The following is a 13,312-nucleotide window of genomic DNA, read 5'->3' as shown; positions in this document are numbered from 1 at the left end:
CTTCGGCGTGTAAATAAACATTACTCGTGACAGTTGCATCTCCTCACAGAGCTTTCTCAGATAGTCAGAGATTACAGTGAAAATCTGGGATTTAACTTAAACCTGGAAATAAATATTTATCATTTTACCAAATAAAATTAGGTTCCTAATAAATTAGCATTCAAACTACTCTCATTTTAATTAAGTGTCGTTTGCTATTGTTAATTCCATAGACTCTTAACATTTTTGTTGTACATTAAATATGACTATGAACAAATATTCAACCAAAATCAGATTATACATATAATTTACTTGAGTTAAATACTTACTCAAGTGTTTGCTATCAATATCTTATGTTATTTGACTGACCAGCACTTGTGACGCAATATCCGGGAGTTGAAGTAGCCAATCCTACTGTGGCGAAGGCGGTGCTCATGAATATTAATTAGGTCGTGCTGACGTGCCTTGTTTATTTTCTCGGAGCGTCCAGTCACGTAACACGATTGCTAATCATAACTCACGCTCTCGAGTCAATACGCCCCCTTTTCAACCAATCACGTAGGAGCACTGCGCGAGCGTCATGAATATTCATGAGCCCGGTTTATTCGCATCCTGGTCTGGATTGAGCGCCACGTCGCCACAGTGGAGTTTCTTCACACACACACACACACACACACCGATGAGCTCTGTGCGCGTCTGGAGAGGAATGCGGTGAATGTACCTGCACAATCATGGTGAAGGTGAGGAGAAATCTGCATCTCATCTCATATGATAAACACTTGATGAAAGTTTTCTGCGGATCGATTGTGCATCTTTCAGAAATATAATTTAAAGAGAGATGCACATTATTGCACAAGGAGGAAAATATCAACAGGAAAGTGTTTGAAAGTTTAACAAGGAATATAAAGTGACCATATTGTAACGACATTCTGGAAACATTGCACTATGATTATGTTAATTTTACTTTTATATTTGTTTTCTCTGATCTCCTATTTAGCTTTTGCTTACCTGTGCATTTCACCTGTGTTAGCAATTTAAAAAATGTTTTTTATTAATTTGTAAACTTTGGGAATATTAATATTTCTGGTTTGTCTGATTTGTAGAGTGTGAATTCAGAAGTTCAGTCCCGGAGTGAAACATATGGAGGAGAAGAAGAAGAACACACACAACCCAGTCCATCCGCAGGTACACACACACACACACACAACCCAGTCCATCCGCAGGTACACTCACACACACACACACACACACACACACACAAACTCGCTCACACACACTCTCTCTCTCACACACACACACACACTGTCTTTCTCACACATTCTCTCACACACAAACACACACACACATTCTCTCTTTCTGACACACACTCACATGCTCTCTCTCTCACACACACTCTCTCTCTCACACACACACACACACACACACACACAACGCTCTCGTGAGATGGAGTGTTGTGAGATTAGCAGTCGGCTATTTCAGTGTTTGTGTGAGTCATTGGGGACTAGCGCTCTTCTGCTCCGAGACGTTCCTGCGCGCGCTGGGAATTCATGCTTGTTTTCGGACAGAATGTTGTTTGATGATGCAAGAGATGCGTAATAACAGTCTGCGTGACACACACATCACCAGAAAACACGAAATCTGCTCATATATTTCACCCGTTTTGGTTTTATTTCTGGTTATTACAGTTTTCTTCAACCGCTTACACACAAAATCCTCACTTGTCACACAATTTCTGAAGCCTGACACTCAAACACACCAGAAACACACACCAGATCTGCAAAACCACACACTCATTCTCAGCACTCGACACAGTTTTTGCAATCCACAACACACGATTCTCTATGAAACACACAAAAATCTAACAGGAAAGTCTCTTGATGTCCTTTTTCAAACACAACCTATCAAAACACCACAGTAATTCATCAGAGCCTCACACACACTCCTCAGACACACACTCCTCACACACACGTGTTTACCGTGAATTTTTCAACATCTCTCTGCCGATTACTTTCAGTCTTGTCCAGAAATGAACACACGAGCTCATGAAAGAAGAGCTTTAGGTGTGGATTAACTGTGTGTATATGATATATCCAAAAATATAATATTATGGCAAAGGTGTTTGCAACGTAAGACACATGTTTGCTTTTGAGATGTGTGTGATATTTTGAATGCAGTGCTTCATTTAGCAAGAGATGTGAGGCATTGTGCATTTTGTGTGTGCAATTCTTGGATTTGTGTGTAAAGAAAAAAAAAAAAAATGTTTTGTGCATTATTATTATTATTATTATTATTATTATTGTTTATTTTTTTGTCTGTCATTGTGTCTTTTTTTATTTTTATTTTTTTATTGCAAATTTGAACAAACACAAGATACAAATGTTTGGTGCATTATTTGAACTAAGCGACGTTCCTTTAATCGTCAGCAGATGGCGGTAAGGATCTCGCGACGGCTCCGCCCGGGATGATCTGGCGGGTGACGGGTGTGGTGAGGGGCGTGGTCGGGGCCACAGTGGGCGGAGTCTCCTGGCTAGGTGGGAAAAGTTACGAGATCACCAAATCAGCTGTGACCGCGGTCCCCTCGGTGGGCGTCGGCCTGGTGAAGGGCGGAGTCTCGGCGGTGGCAGGGGGCGTGTCCTCTGTGGGCTCGACGGTAGCCAATAAAGTCACAGGAAAACGGAAAGACAAATCGGAGTGAAACTGGATTACGATGAAGATTATAACGAAAGTTGGTTTGTCGACCGCCATTAAACCGTAGATTATAGCGAGAACATCTCGTTACAGAGACGTTGACGGATGTTTTCGACCAATCAACGTCCGAGACGAAGAGTTTTGTGTACGTCATACTGTGTTGTAACTGCAGAAACAGTTTGATGTTTGATGCTGTCGGGTTTTTCTCAGATCATCTCAGATCCGCGACCAAAGACACGCTTATCGCTGATGCTTTTGAAGGTTATTTTGCGTTTCTCTAGACCGTTAACAGACTTCTCCTGGGATGTTATCGGCTGGATTGTGTGTTAATAAATGTCTGTTTTTATTATTTGAAGTTAATAAAGTCATGTGAAAGATGTTGGGGAAAGTGTTTTCAATGATTCAGACCTCTCCAGATATGGACAGAAGATAATTTTACGCAAGTTTGATCAGTTATGTATGGAAGCTTGTTTCCGCCACAGAGTGATAAAATAAAAAAGGTAATTGCGACTTTTTAATCTCACAATTCTGACTTTTTATCTCAGAATTTACGTGATATAAAGTCGCAATTGCAGGTTATAAAGTCAAAATTGCGTGATATAAAGATCTTGAAGTCAGAAATTCGGACTTTTTTTCTCAGAATTGCATGTTTATATCTCACAATTCTGACTTTATAATACGCAATTGGGAGATATAATTGCGTGATATAAAGTCGCAATTGCGAGAAAAGTCAGACTTACGACTTTATATCTCACAATTCAGAATTTATGAGATATAAACTCACAATTCTGAGAAATAAAGTCAGAATTGCAAGATGTAAACTCGCAATTGTGAGATAAAAAGTCGCAATTATCTTTTAAAATGTTTTATTCTGTGGCGGAAACAAGCTTCCATAGCATTTCCATTTAGCAGGCTAATCAGCTAGCTAACTCTGAAATCTATGTAGCAGCAGCAACACATGATAGCTTAGCAGGCTAATCGGTGAACTTGCTAACTGAAATTATTGTAGTAACTTGAACACGTTTTGATAGCTTAGCTTGCTAATCAGTTACGTTACTAACGAAAATGTACTATATTGAACGTGATAGGTTAGCAGGCTAATCGGTGAACTTGCTAACTGAAATTATTGTAGTAACTTGAACACGTTTTGATAGTTTTAGCTTAGCTTGCTAATCAGTTACGTTGCTAACGAAAATGTACTATATTGAACGTGATAGGTTAGCAGGCTAATCAATGAACTTGCTAACTAAAATGTATGTAGTAACTAGAACACTTTGCGATAGCTTAGCTGGCTAATCAGTTGTGTTACTAACTAAAATGTATGTAGTAACTTGATCAGGCAATGCTAGCCGATTATTTGGTTGTCAGCCATAAATTTGACTACATTTATCTTATGCTAACTGAACAGAAATGTTTAATTAGCTTTGCATATATCTTACCTTTATATAACTGCAGTCAGCTCAGTCTCATTCACAAGAACATAAAGTAATCACTTAACTTGTATATTTAAGTTAAAGAATGTTCAATGTACGAACCAACATGCTAGCAGCTAACTCTTTACGAGATGGAAAAACGATCAAAATCTATACAATGAGAGACATACATGCTCAATTTGTGTTAAAATATTTTTTATTAGCTGAATGATGGAAGTACCACACACAGACTAAGAAACAATTGCTGGTACGATATACATGTACTGTATATATATATATTTAAAATTCAAACAGCTATGAATGTTCAGTAGAAAAACACGGGCAGTAAAAATTGTACTGCTACATAAGATACTGCTGTTATATACAAAATGCTGGAGGACGTGGATGATGGAAACATGGATGAGAATAACAGGTGACAGTAATGTACAGCGAGCGATGGAAGATCGATGACGTAAACTGTGCAAAAAACACTTGAACCAACGTTTTTCATCTCCAACGACAATCTAAACAAAAGAGAGTCGTTGATACAGAAGATGGGACAATCCTTTCATCTGTGATACAGTTACAAGTAGTTTGGACCCAAACGTGTTCGACCCCGGGACCATGTGACTCACATCGCCATGGAAACAGATGCAGGTATTTACAGGTGAGGCCGGTTCTTCGGTAATACTTCCGTCTGAATGTGGCGTGATGCGTTCTTCTTCGGCTGTTTACGATTACTTGTTTGTTCACTTCAAACAAATCAACATAATTCGAATAGAAACGATAAAAACAGACTATTGTTTCTAATTTGGCGACGAAAATGTGTCAACCAATAAGACTTGAGCTTTGGTTCACGTGTTCGTCAAGTACAATATAAATCCAGAGCTATCAAAACATTTAGACGAACATTCGTTTGACTGTAGTGAACAAGACCGTTCATGTAGCGTTTTGGTGTGAAAGGTCACGACAGTATTTACATCTGATTTTTAAAATCAATACTTGGGATAATAAATAAACGTTATAATTTTGTCGTTTTTTTAAACGTTAAAATTAGGTCTACGCCACAATCTGACTGGATCAGCCGTTTAATCGTTTTTTAATTACTCCGAATGTTTGTGCTTAACACGCGATGAAAATTTACGATACGTTTTGCGAATCCGTCAGTGGGTGGGGCTTAAGAAGAGAAGGCCACGCCCCCTGCGTCTTCCCGCCTCTTCTGAAAACAAAAACAGGAATTTATATCGTTAAATAGAGCTGATCGTTTCTAATATGTTAAATTAGCAAACCGTCAGTTTTGACCTCTTACGGACCTCGTAATCTTTCAGTTGCGCTGAGGGGGAGGGGCCATTGTCACCATGGCAACCGTTATGCTCCGCCTCCCTTTCCTTCTTTCCAGTCCCGCCCCCGACCGGCCAACTCAAACGCCCTAAAGCAAATCAACATCGAACTTTATTCGCAAACCATTGTAGTTCTAAAACATTACATATTTTCATGCACATTTTTTTTACCTGGTTGTTGTGGGACGGCGAACTCGTGGCCGTGGTTCGTGTAGGGCGACGTACGGTGGCCTGCAGGAGACAAACGCAAAAACATTTTCAGCAAACCTTCACGAAAGGTCATCGAATAAACCAAAGGACTTGTTGATGGACTCACCGAGGGAGGGTCGGTATCTTGAGCCGCGATGTTTCAGTCCGGGCTGCTCTCTCCTGACCCCTGCTGGACACACAGAGCAAACTGATTTTAGTTCAAACACACTTATGTGATGTTGACGTCTGGCTGTAAACACTCACGTTGAGGCGGCACGCTGCTCGGCATCCTCCGGCGCTCAGGGGGCGCTGTTGCCCCTCGGCCGTCATTTACACCCACGTCCTCCGTGTGGTTGGACGGAACAGCGGCGAGAAGACCTGACGGATTAAAGAAAATGAGAAGGAGCGATCAAAGCCAATTCTACCTTGTCTCTCTTGTCTGAGATATATACATATATATGAGCCATTTCTCTCTACACACACCACGGGTCCGCTTACATCGACATGTTTCTACGGTGGCCCTAAACGGACAAAAGCGTTTCGTCACTATGTTGTTCTTTGTGCAAAGAAGCTAGCTAAAGTCAGCGAATAAAACACTGACACAATGATGAACAGGTAACAATAATATTCGCTATAGCATAATTAAGTAAACCTAATTTATTAATTAATCTTTGTAAAGAAACCTCATTGTTTAACTGGCTACTCTCTGCTGTCTCAGCCAACGACATCACTTCCTGTCAGCCACCGTAACTTCTGTTGGGTGCAATTCACAACCTCACCACTAGATGTCGCTAAAACTCACACACTGCACCTTTAAAAAAAGAAAATGAGAAGGAGAAAATGGAGAACTTGGTAAACGGTGAGGTTGAATGTGCTCTTACTGAGTCCGCGGTATCTGGAGAGCTGCTGGTAGATCTGCCTCATCCTCTCGATGTTCAGGCGACTGGCCTCCGCGTGGTTCACCATCGGTTTGGGATAGTCCACGCCGATCACGCATTTAGCGGCGAGCTGCACGTCTTCCGGCGCGTTCCAGGGGTCGTAAATGAACTTGGCTGGAAAATCTCGGAGGACGGGTAAATAACGTCTGGAATAAACAGGAAGAGATTAACATCACAACCTCCACAAGACCAGACGCACACAAACATACAGACGTCAAGAGATAAAACTGAGGCTTCAGCAGAATTCAGAACAGAACTCCTTTGAGTCTGAATCTGATCTGAATCAGTTCTTTTGAGTGTGAATCTGATCTGAATCAGCTCTTTTTAGGGTGAATTTGATATGAATCAGATCTTTTGAGTGTGAATCTGAGCTGACTCAGTTCTTTTTAGTGTGAATCTGATCTGAATCAGTTCTTTATAGTGTGAATCTGATCTGAATCGATCTGAATCAGTTCTTTATAGTGTGAATCTGATCTGAATCAGTTCTTTTTAGGGTGAATCTGATCTGAATCAGTTATTTTGAGTGTGAATCTGATCTGAATCAGTTCTTTATAGTGTGAATCTGATCTGAATCAGTTCTTTATAGTGTGAATCTGATCTGAATCAGTTCTTAGTGTGAATCTGATCTGAATCAGTTCTTTATAGTGTGAATCTGATCTGAATCAGTTCTTTATAGTGTGAATCTGATCTGAATCAGTTCTTTATAGTGTGAATCTGATCTGAATCAGTTCTTTATAGTGTGAATCTGATCTGAATCAGTTCTTTTTAGTGTGAATCTGATCTGAATCAGTTCTTTATAGTGTGAATCTGATCTGAATCAGTTCTTTTTAGGGTGAATCTGATCTGAATCAGTTCTTTTTAGGGTGAATCTGATCTGAATCAGTTCTTTTTAGGGTGAATATGATCTGAATCAGTTCTTTTGAGTGTGAATCTGATCTGAATCAGTTTTTTTGTGTGTGAATCTAAACTGAATCAGCTCCAATCCAGTCGTGTCGTGCAGCGGTGTGTATTCCCACCTGATGAAGTCTCCGTTTGGGTCGATCCTCCGGCCGAATCCCACGGGACAGTAGCAGTGGAAGAACTGCTGGAAGAAGGAGCTGCAGGAGTGGCAGAGCCAGCTCCCCGCGTTCACACTCCAGTCCGCGTCCAGCAGAAGCTCCTCGAACACCTGCCAACACGCAAACGTCATTACACACGCCATTACCCATGAGCAGGGTTTGAAGTGAACACCCGCCAACCCACTAAATGCGGGTACAAATCAACTGTGGCTGTCAAATCACTAGCTAATTTGGTGTGTTATTATGTTTACTCACTTCACACACACACACACACACACACACACACACACACACACACACACAGAGAAAGCCCTGCTTCACCTTCATGCCCTCCTCCCAGCTGATCCACAGGTCTCCTCGGGTCAGGAAACAGGCCACGGCGTGTCGAGCCAGATGATGGATCCAGCCCTCCTGACGCAGCTGGGTCATGATGGCGTCGATCCAGGGGAACCCGGTGCGGGCCTCGGCCCACTTGGCCAGCGCCTCGGCGTTGCGGTCCCACGGGATGCGGATGCAGATCGGGTTTCCCTCCGCGCGGTCGAAGCGCGGGTTATTAGTGGCGGCCGTGTAGAAGAACTCTCTCCATAAGAGCTTGTCGTACAGAGAGATGGAGGGGTTTGCGTTCTTCTTCACCTGTAAACACACAGAGCATCAGTGTAATTATACGCTATATTGAGCCGCGTTTCCACCGCAGGAACTTTCACCAGGAACTAGGAACTTTGGGATGGCACTCGGTGTGTTTACACCGCAGGAACCAGCGTCTAAATGAAGTTCCGGGTAAATATTTCATGTGCGAGTGCAAGCTCTTGAAGCTCCGCCCCCTGTGCCGGGAGCAGCAGCTCATTTGCATTTAAAGGGACACACACAAAACGGTGCGTTTTTGCTCACCCTCAAAAAGTGACAATTTTAACATTCTTTGTTAAAAGAAAGATTTTAAATTATATTACTTTTTTAGTGAGTTTTGGTAGGTTAGCTATATAATACATAGTAATATATTGTTAGATGAGATGTATTGTAAGATATGTAGTTGAAAAGCTGTGTTGAGTATTGTGTGTGCACCTTCTTGTAGAGCTGAGTGAGTTTGCAGTGGAACAGGCGGCAGGACAGGCAGCCGAAGCGCAGGTACGGACTCAAGCCCAGCGGACTCGCCAGCAGAGGACTCGAGTTCTGCTTCGGGCGCTCAAAGTTCTCCTGCCACGCCTGTGTGAGAGAGAGAGAGAGAGAGAGAGAGAGAGAGAGAGAGAGAGAGAGAGAGAGAGAGAGAGAGAGAGAGAGAGAGAGGGAGAGAGAGAGATCGGGTTAGTGTGTGTGTGTGTGTGTACGGGTTAGTGTAAGGAGGACAGAATATACAGTTTGTACAGTATAAGAACCATTATGCCTATGGAATGTCCTCACAAGTATAGCAAAACAATCCTGTGTGTGTGTGTGTGTGTGTGTGTGTGAGAGATGCCGTACCGCAGTGGAATCGGGTCCGAGGTGTCGGTCCATGCGTCTCAGCGCCTCTGATTCTCCTCCAGGCCACACGGCAGGAGCCAAACCCTCAGTGTCGAACCCTGAACACAAACACTCCCATCATGCACTGCTCTGACCACACTGGATCTGTGTGTGTGTGAGTGTGAGTGTGTGTGTGTGTGTATTACCCAGCTCCTCCAGCAGGGGGACGCCGTATTTCTCCGTGTGGTTGTCGCTGACGGGCGTCACACAGTTTCCCATCAGCCCCAGTGTGGGCGGGTCCAGCGGGGGTTCTGGCGGCTCGATGCTGCTCGCTAGCGTCTGGAAGCGCTTGAACGTTAGCGGAGGCTGACCGCCGTTCAGCTCGATGATCCTGACAGCCAATCAGAGAACAGCGTCAGTCAGATTCAGTGATGAGTCACTGCAGTCAATCGACTCATTTAAATGAACCAGATGATTCACAGAGTGAACCGATTCATCGACAGCAGCTGAGCAGGAGCTTTAAAGGGATTAGCCCCTGATTTACTGTCCCTCAACTCATCCCAGTGTGTATGACACTCTTCTCTCAGACGAACACAGTCTGAGTTATATTAAACATCTCCTGGCTCTTCCAAGCTTTATAACGGTTCTCACCGGTCGAGGTCGTAGAGTGTGTGTGAGATCTTCACGATGACCTCCACCCCCGCCTCAGACGCCAGCTTCTTTATGGCAGCGTCTCGTTCCTTCCCGAACGGCTCCGAGTCGCACTCGAACGTCAGCCGCGACACCTTCCACTCCTGACACACACACACACACACACACACACACACACACGTCACATGGGTTCTTAATATATGTTCACCCATCATCCTTCCCTCGCCCTAAAAATGACCCGAAGCCTTAAAATTATACTTAGGTTTTTTTTTTTTTTGTCCATATTTGTTACATTTTTTAATGAAAATTTTTTGGAGACTTTTTTTTTTTTTTTTTTTTATTTACCTTTCAATTTAATCAATAAATAATCAATAAGTAGTCATTTAGAAGAACATTCCTCACATTCTTTTTAAACTTAATTTCAAAATAACTCACGATTACACGCATAACCCTTTTAATTCAGCTCTAAATATCTTACATCGGGAGTCTTTGACCTCTAGTGGATAATAATAATAATAATAGATGATATTTCATGACTCTAGATGGCGCTATAGCTCTATATGAGCTGTTCCTCTGGGTCCTAAAGTATGCATTCAGATACACATGTAGACATTATACAATCATTTTTTGGTAAAGTTTTAGCACTTTTAGGTTAGTCTCGGACCCTCTGATGAACACTACATTGTAAAAAAAAAAAGTTGTGCACCTTGAAGAGCCGTGGGAAGATGTTGGCCGGCTGACCCCTGATGACGAACAGACGAGAGTTGAGTTTACGAAGACTAGCGTCCAGATCCTCCAAACACTGCAGCAGAAACCTGGAATAACACACACACACAACATGAGTAATAACACACACCCCACACAACATGAGTAATAACACACCTGAATCTAGACATATCTAAAGCTTGTTTTCATTTAATGTATTATTATTACCCTTGAAGTATTATTAGCATCATTATATACTGTTAATGAATAATAATCAAGCCTTCATGCTTTAACTACTGAACCGTATTGTACAGCGTTACCATATGTATATATATGTTAGTTAATAATCTTTTAGGTGTGTTATTGTTATTCTGAAGGAGAGCTGTAATATGATGACATATATGATGTCATCCTCATAGAACCGCCCAAACAGCTTGGGTTTCAGGACTTCACGTGAATGAATGTTTGTGTCATTCTTTAAAGATCCACCAGAGGGCGCCATTCAGCAAACACAAGCCAATGAAACCCTGCGTATGTGTGTGTGAGTGAGTGAGTGTGTGTGAGTGAGTGTGTGTCCACCAGAGGGCGCCATTCAGCAAACACAAGCCAATGAAACCCTGCGTGTGAGTGTGTGAGTGAGTGTGTGTGTGTGTGTGTGTGTGTGTGTGTGTGTGTGTGTGTGTGTGTGTGTGTGTGTGTCCACCAGAGGGCGCCATTCAGCATCAAACACAAGCCAATGAAACCCTGCGTGTGTGTGTGTGAGTGAGTGAGTGAGTGAGTGTGTGTGTGAGTGAGTGAGTGTGTGTCCACCAGACAGCGCCATTCAGCATCAAACACAAGCCAATGAAACCCTGCGTGTGTGTGTGTGTGTGTGTCCCTCACCTCCACCTGTTGACGCCCAGGTTGGAGGCCCCGGCGAACCAGGGGTCCAGGAAGTAAACGCAGCGCAGTGATTGGGCGCCACGCAGGGCCTCCAGCAGGGCCGGGTTGTCATGGAGACGGAGGCCCTTACGGAACCAGTGGACCGAGTTGATGGAGGACATGATTGGATCTTTCCCTGAAACGTCATCATCTTCATCATCATCATCATCATCACTCATATCCACACACACCCCTATATCACTATTAATCACATGACCAGTCAACATATATTATAAAGATCTTATATATTATTAATATTATTATTTTCATCAGTAACACATTAAATTAATAACACTAGAAGGCTGTTTATTATTATTATCATTAAATTAAATGAATAATACTTTAAGCATTTTTTTATTTAATGTGTTAATCAAAAAATACTTGTTTTCAATTATTATAATTAATTAAATGCACATACATAATATAATATAATAAATCTACAGCATAATAATCTACAGAAATATTACACTAATCATCACTGCTCATTTAACTGTGATATGAGAGTGTCCGTTAAGTTTATTATTTTATATTTAATTACATGTTTAATAATATTCAAATCAAGTATTAATAGTATTTAAAAATCTGCAATTGTTATTTTAATGTGTTAATGATAATCATTGATAATAATACTTATTAATAATAACACTTGAATGCTGTTTTAATGTATTTTTTACTAATAATATTGATATATAACTGTATATATAAAGCATCATGATACATTTTTGCTCATTTATTACACTATTTTATAAATGATTACACTTTACATGTATTATTGGTTTATAAACATTTAAAGTTTAATTCAAAACTAGTATTATTATTAACACATTAAGTTAAACAAGTCTTCAAGTGTTATTAATTGAATGTGTTGATGATAATTATCGATAATAATAATAATACTTGTTGAAGGCTGTTTTATTGCATTAATAATAACATTAATAAATACTTCAAGCTGTTTCAATTTAATTATAATTAATAATTTTGCTACTAATACTAACAATAATATAATATTAATGTCTACTATTTGATATATTATTATGCTTTTGATGTATTATTTTATTAATATAAATTAATCAAAAATGCAATAATATTTCACCTTTAATTACTTTTTGCATAGTAACAGAATGAAACATAAATGATAAAAGGATCAAATTAAAGGCATTATGTTTTACATATCATGTTTAAATGTCTAATAATTGGACCCTCAGTCCTAAAATTGGGTCACTTACATCATCAAATATCACAACAACATTACAAATAAACAAAAGGTTTAGGTTTAAACACAGCTGTGTGTGTTCTTAACAAATGGGTCATGATTGGGTTTTTATGTAACCTTTATGTCGAGTTTATATTCGATACATGCATGAAATATCATCAGACTGTACGAGCAGACTTACCTGAGGCGGCACAAACGCAGTCGAATGATTTTATGTGACTCCAAGTAATATTTTCATGTCAGTTTTAATAAATATGTCCGTGTAATCCCAGCAGAACTGCTCAGATCTCTAAACTCCAGTCTCACAGAACCGGGGCAAATCAGCACAGTTTCATAACGTTTCTGCGCACTGCGCATGCGCCAACACCAGCGACTAACGCAGATCACAGACACGCACAAACTAGATGGACCTCACAGCTTAATATATAATGTTTTAAGGCTGGTAAAGATAGATGAGCGGCTGGGAACCTCTAAATATTCATGTTTCCGTGTAAACACTGATAAAAAGGCTGTTTGATATTAAGTGTATATTATTGAGCATTTAAAACGCTGTTTCTATCTATAGTTTTACATCTATGCTGCCCGTGCGCTGTCTCGATAGGTCACGCTGCTCGTGCTCCACATATGGAGGCCGCTCATTGGTCCGCATTATCGTGACGTCAAAGGATCCCTCTCACGTTTATGCGGCGTGGATGTACATAGCTTTGCGAGTAACTTCGAATGACTTTGAACATTAAATACGGTTTAGTATGATTTTAAAATGCGGTCCGGCCATTTAGTTGCC

The 13,312-nt window shown here is 40.9% G+C and overlaps 2 protein-coding genes across 4 annotated transcripts; one reads left to right on the top strand and one right to left on the bottom strand.

Moving 5' to 3' along the window:
• The first annotated feature begins 550 nt into the window (after window positions 1–550).
• LOC311296019 (transmembrane protein 263-B) lies at window positions 551–3,055 on the top strand. 2 transcript variants are annotated; one of them, XM_084417649.1, is made up of 3 exons: window positions 551–719; window positions 1,083–1,164; window positions 2,406–3,055. In XM_084417649.1, the coding sequence occupies exons 1-3, from the start codon at window positions 711–713 to the stop codon at window positions 2,672–2,674; spliced, it is 360 nt and encodes a 119-aa protein (XP_084273775.1). In that variant the 5' UTR covers window positions 551–710; the 3' UTR covers window positions 2,675–3,055. The 2 variants fall into 2 exon arrangements, with proteins under 2 accessions (XP_084273775.1, XP_084273774.1); XM_084417648.1 differs by having other exon boundaries at window positions 608–719; window positions 2,403–3,055.
• Window positions 3,056–4,278: 1,223 nt separating this feature from the next.
• cry3b (cryptochrome circadian regulator 3b) lies at window positions 4,279–13,312 on the bottom strand. 2 transcript variants are annotated; one of them, XM_084417141.1, is made up of 15 exons: window positions 12,710–13,312; window positions 11,277–11,451; window positions 10,396–10,504; window positions 9,690–9,832; window positions 9,245–9,429; window positions 9,060–9,157; window positions 8,664–8,804; window positions 7,926–8,237; window positions 7,563–7,714; window positions 6,490–6,692; window positions 5,873–5,986; window positions 5,736–5,798; window positions 5,591–5,650; window positions 5,393–5,508; window positions 4,279–5,298 (listed from the first exon to the last, which is right to left on the bottom strand). In XM_084417141.1, the coding sequence occupies exons 2-15, from the start codon at window positions 11,435–11,437 to the stop codon at window positions 5,257–5,259; spliced, it is 1,899 nt and encodes a 632-aa protein (XP_084273267.1). In that variant the 5' UTR covers window positions 11,438–11,451; window positions 12,710–13,312; the 3' UTR covers window positions 4,279–5,256. The 2 variants fall into 2 exon arrangements, with proteins under 2 accessions (XP_084273267.1, XP_084273268.1); XM_084417142.1 differs by having other exon boundaries at window positions 5,736–5,795; window positions 12,710–12,855.

The sequence above is a fragment of the Rutilus rutilus genome, assembly GCF_951802725.1.
Source record: "Rutilus rutilus genome assembly, chromosome: 8".
In the NCBI taxonomy this organism is placed as follows: domain Eukaryota; kingdom Metazoa; phylum Chordata; class Actinopteri; order Cypriniformes; family Leuciscidae; genus Rutilus; species Rutilus rutilus.
This window is presented reverse-complemented; position numbering and strand designations above follow the sequence as displayed.